This window comes from Chinchilla lanigera, unplaced genomic scaffold, assembly GCF_000276665.1.
Source record: "Chinchilla lanigera isolate Chin_1 unplaced genomic scaffold, ChiLan1.0 scaffold00007, whole genome shotgun sequence".
NCBI lineage: Eukaryota > Metazoa > Chordata > Mammalia > Rodentia > Chinchillidae > Chinchilla > Chinchilla lanigera.
In genome coordinates this window covers 2556960-2561119 of record NW_004955408.1, presented here as the reverse complement: position 1 = coordinate 2561119, position 4160 = coordinate 2556960, and the positions used below count along the sequence as shown (strand labels likewise).

The following is a 4160-nucleotide window of genomic DNA, read 5'->3' as shown; positions in this document are numbered from 1 at the left end:
GTGTGTGTGTGTGTGTGTGTGTACGTACATGGGCCATCTGTGTCTGGTGTGTATAGTGCGTGAGTATATCCAGTGTGGGTACGTGCAGTGTGTTGTGTGCACGTCGTGTGTGTACATACATGCACCATCTGTGTCTGGTGTGTATAGTGTGTGAGTATATCTAGTGTGTACGTGCAGTGTGTTGTGTACACATCGTGTGTGTGTGTGTACGTACATGCACCATCTGTGTCTGGTGTGTATAGTGCGTGAGTATATCTAGTGTGTGTACGTGCAGCGTGTTGTGTACACGTTGTGTTTGTGTACATGTGTGTGTGTAGTGCATGCCTTGGTTTAGAGCTGCACTGTCCCCATGTCTCCCGTGTTCCCAGGTGGGGCTTTCAGAAGGCAAGTGATCCTGAAGTTCTGTCCTCACCATGGATCAAACCATTACGAGCTCAGAATCTGACGGCACCGCGGGGGTAGCGGATACAGGAGCACGTCGAGGTAAAGGGAACGGGTCCCGGGAGCATGCGCTGAGGCCCTGTATCCGGTTCCCCACCCCTTCCTCTCTGACGCCTTCCCCCTCTCTGCTCTCAGCTGTTCCCGCCTCCCCTCCTCCGCCAGCCGACCACTGACCGATACCTCCGAAACCATGAGCCAAAGTCAATCTTTCCTCACTCTTCTGAGTCGTTCTTCTCGGGTGCGTGGTCACAGTGACGAGAAGTGACTCACTGTGTGTGCACAGAGTGTCCGGTGTGTCTGCAGTGTGCATACTCCAGGCATGCAGGGTGCTGAGCCCCTCCCCACCTCCTATCACAACCCTGCCTCCTTCCCTGGAGAGCGCCCCCTCCCGGCTGCAGCCTGGAGCAGTCCTCGCCTCGGAGGACCTCTGGGGTGACGGAGGCAGGAGGCGGCTGCGCTCACGCTCTCCGAGGGAACCCAGCCATACTCCAGTGCTCCCAGCCCCTCCCGGGGTCCCCGCCAATTACCAATGGCCACGAAGGCGTCCCTGACGTCCCCGGACATCTCCTTTTTGATGACATGCTCCACGTCATAGTTGGTCTTCTTGATGAACTCCTGGAAGACTGGCACAAGAGAGGCCCAGAGGCAGAGGTGAGGTGAGGTTCCAAGGGCAGGGTTCACCCACCCGGCTCCACCCACAGACTGTACCCCGACAATGGGGAGCGCAGCAGACAGGCCCGGCCCGGGCTCTGGGCGTCACACGGGACTGCTGTGAGAGGGCGGCTCTGGCCGCGAAGCCGCTGTGACTCGGAACCAAAAGTGTGCAGGTGGGCACCTCCAGGTTGGCCAGGTTCTGAGGACCCAGGCCGGCGTATTGAAAGGGCAGGGTGCTCCTCACGGCCCTGCCCCAGCCTCGTGCTCCTGCAGGGTCAGGCGGGCCAGCGCTTATCCTAGCGTTAACCCTACTGCCGACGCTGGAGGCACGGTGTGAGTTCTGCTGCCCCTGCCGAGTGTGTACTGTGGGTTTTGTATCCGCACGACACTCAAGTGAGGCAGAACTCAGATGCCAATTCCTAGATAAGAGGGTTTAGTCCTAGTGACTCAGTAACGGCCCAGAGTCACACGGCCGATAAGCAGGGGACTCAGACCCGCGTCCCATCTGCTTGTGCTTCCTTTTTTTTCTTCTTGGTTCTAGGGACTGAACCCAATACTAGGGTTTGAACCCAGGCTGCTGTGCATGGTAGGCTACCACTGAGCCACTCCCCAGGTTGTTTTTTGTTTTGGCTTTTTGAGACAGGGTCTCGCTGTGCAGTTCAGGCTGGCCTTGAGCTCACGTTGTAGCCCAGGTTGGTCCTGAACGCGAAACGATCTCCCTGCCTCAGCCTCCCGAGTGCTGGTATTACATGCGTGCACCACCAGGCCTGGCTTCCCCAGTTTTTAAATACTTTGAGACAGGGTCTTGCTGCATTGCCCAGGCTGGTCCTGAATTTATACCCCTCTGGCTGGCCTCCCGAGTGCTGAGACTACGGCTGTGCTCCACTATGCTCAGTTCCAAGCCCATTCTTAAGTTGTTCGGTTAAAACTCTGTAAACATCGGAAACTGACAAATAAATGCATGTCACACGGCACAGGTCTTAGCGGAGAGGCACTCGATGGCCGTCTCAGGGACGAGCAGGCACAGCGGTGCGGCTCACAGGCTCCGACGTGGCCTTGTGCCAGCCCCAGCCCTCGCTGTCCCATTCCAGCTGACGCCACCGGCGAGTCCTAACACTGAGCCTCAGAATCCGCCACACGGCCCCGCCCACCGGCAACGGCCTTGGAGGCCAAACCACTGCCACCCCCAGCCCGGGGCCGCCTGCTCTGCTAAGGAGCTAAAGGGCGCTGGCCCTAGGTGACACGTGCGTGGGCCAAGTGCCCGCGGGCCACCACATGCCACTGGGGGAAGGAGGCGGCAGCAGGCAGCTGATTCCTCTCTCCTCAGAGAGCGCTGAGGGGCTCCGTCAGACCGGGGCTCCTCCCACTGACCCGGGCGGGGGGTCTCACCTCTGCGCAGGTGCGGATAGCTCCGGGTACACAGGATCGTCATGAAACGCGTCTCTAAGGAAGTTTTGTCTCCACTGGGCGTGTCTGCGATTTCCTGGGAGCCCGGGTGGGGGCACGGGTTGGGAGGGGAGAAACGGGAGAGCTTTGGTTATCACCCACTTCCCATCTCTGCCAAGGCCCAGGGAGTCAGCAGGGGCCCGGGGGCTGAGACTGTCCGCAGCCTCGGGGGCAGTGGCTCCAGCCTCCTCTGCACCCCGGAGGCCCTGGGGACACGCAGATGGCCTGGGAGGGCCGTGCAGGGGCCAGAGCAGCCCTGGGCAGACACTCGGGGTCCTCCTCCCTTCCCCGCACCTCCCTGATGCTGGGGGGGGGGATATGTGGTGTGTGCGTGTGCAGTAAGCAAGACGCGGCCGAGGCACACATTTGCACGCCGCACACATTTGCACGCCGCGGTCCTGGCCGCCCACGCTTATCTTCCCGCCAGCTGCAATTCTGCACATCAGTTTAAATTCCCTTTACAATGACTTTTTGTAGGTTTAAAAAAAGTGAGTCAGTTTAAAGTGAGTAACAACAGCTGGTGGACAAAGCATGCCAGAGGCCTCGGCTGCAGTGGGGAACACTCGCCTGCCCCTTTTCTGCCGCGCGGGCCTGAAGGGGTGAGAGAGAGAAGCCGTGGAGTGAGCCCCAAGCCCTGCCCGCTCAGGCCCGCCCAGGGGCAGGGCCGCGGCTGCGCTTTCCCCTTGGCCCCGAGGGTGGAGCTAGGCCCTCGAGGACAGCGGGCCCCCCTCAGGCAGACTTAGGTCCACAGGGAGGACGGGACACTCACCAAGATCTCAGCAGCCACCTGAGAGTGGGGAGGAGAGAGAGGAGGGAGAGAGGAAGGCAACAGTCAGAGGAGGCTGGAGAGGAGGCCGGGGGTCCCGGGTAAGGGGAGTGCCGAGGTCCCGGGCGACCCCGGAGCTCGGGGTCTGACCTGGTGCGGCCAGCACTCAGAGGGAGCGCGGCCTGGGGTTCTCTTCGGTTTTTATTTTTATTGTGCATGTCTGGGGTGCACGGTGACTGCCTTCATCGAGGGGAGCTGGTGCGCACACAGCACACCTCTGTTCTCTTACAGCCCCTTCCCCTGCGGTCCTTCCCCCGGCCCGCCGGATCCATCTCAGCCTCCTCTGAGGCTCCAGGCCACTCCGTCCAAAGCTGGGGGCAACGATCCTCACCCCGTCCCTGCAGACTGGAAGTGCGCCTCGGCATAGGCAAGGCTGGGAGGACGGGCGGCGCGGGAATTCCAGCCAGGCGGGGAGCCAGCGAGCCGCGGAGCCAGCGAGCCGCGGAGCCAGACAGAGCCAGGCCTGTGTGCCTGGACTGGGGACACCCCTGGCGGTATGAACTCCACAACCGCGTTGCGCTCCGGAAACCTTTCCACTGCATACGCCGGCAAAGTCTATCGAAGGTTAAGATGCACGTGTGTTTACTCAGGCCTTTCTGAGGCCGGGAAGGAGCCCATAGAGACCGGTGAAAGTCTCCGCCATATAACATGGGGTGTTCACTACAGCGTCGGAAAAAGAGAAAGGAGCTGCGGGTCACCCAGAGCAGACGGTGAAAGTCTCCTCCATATAACACGGGGTGCTCACTACAGCGTCGGAAAAAGAGAAAGGAGCTGCGGGTCACCCAGAGCAGAC

At 60.6% G+C, this 4160-nt stretch overlaps 1 protein-coding gene across 1 annotated transcript in view; it reads right to left on the bottom strand.

The window, feature by feature from the left end:
• Anxa6 (annexin A6) overlaps positions 1-4160 on the bottom strand; it is a gene marked incomplete at its 5' end in the record, with an annotated part of 43836 nt that overhangs the window by 4743 nt on the left and 34933 nt on the right. Inside the window, 3 exon segments of the mRNA XM_013508182.1 lie at positions 969-1064; positions 2485-2578; positions 3311-3328. Coding sequence (XP_013363636.1) covers positions 969-1064; positions 2485-2578; positions 3311-3328 — 208 coding nt within the window.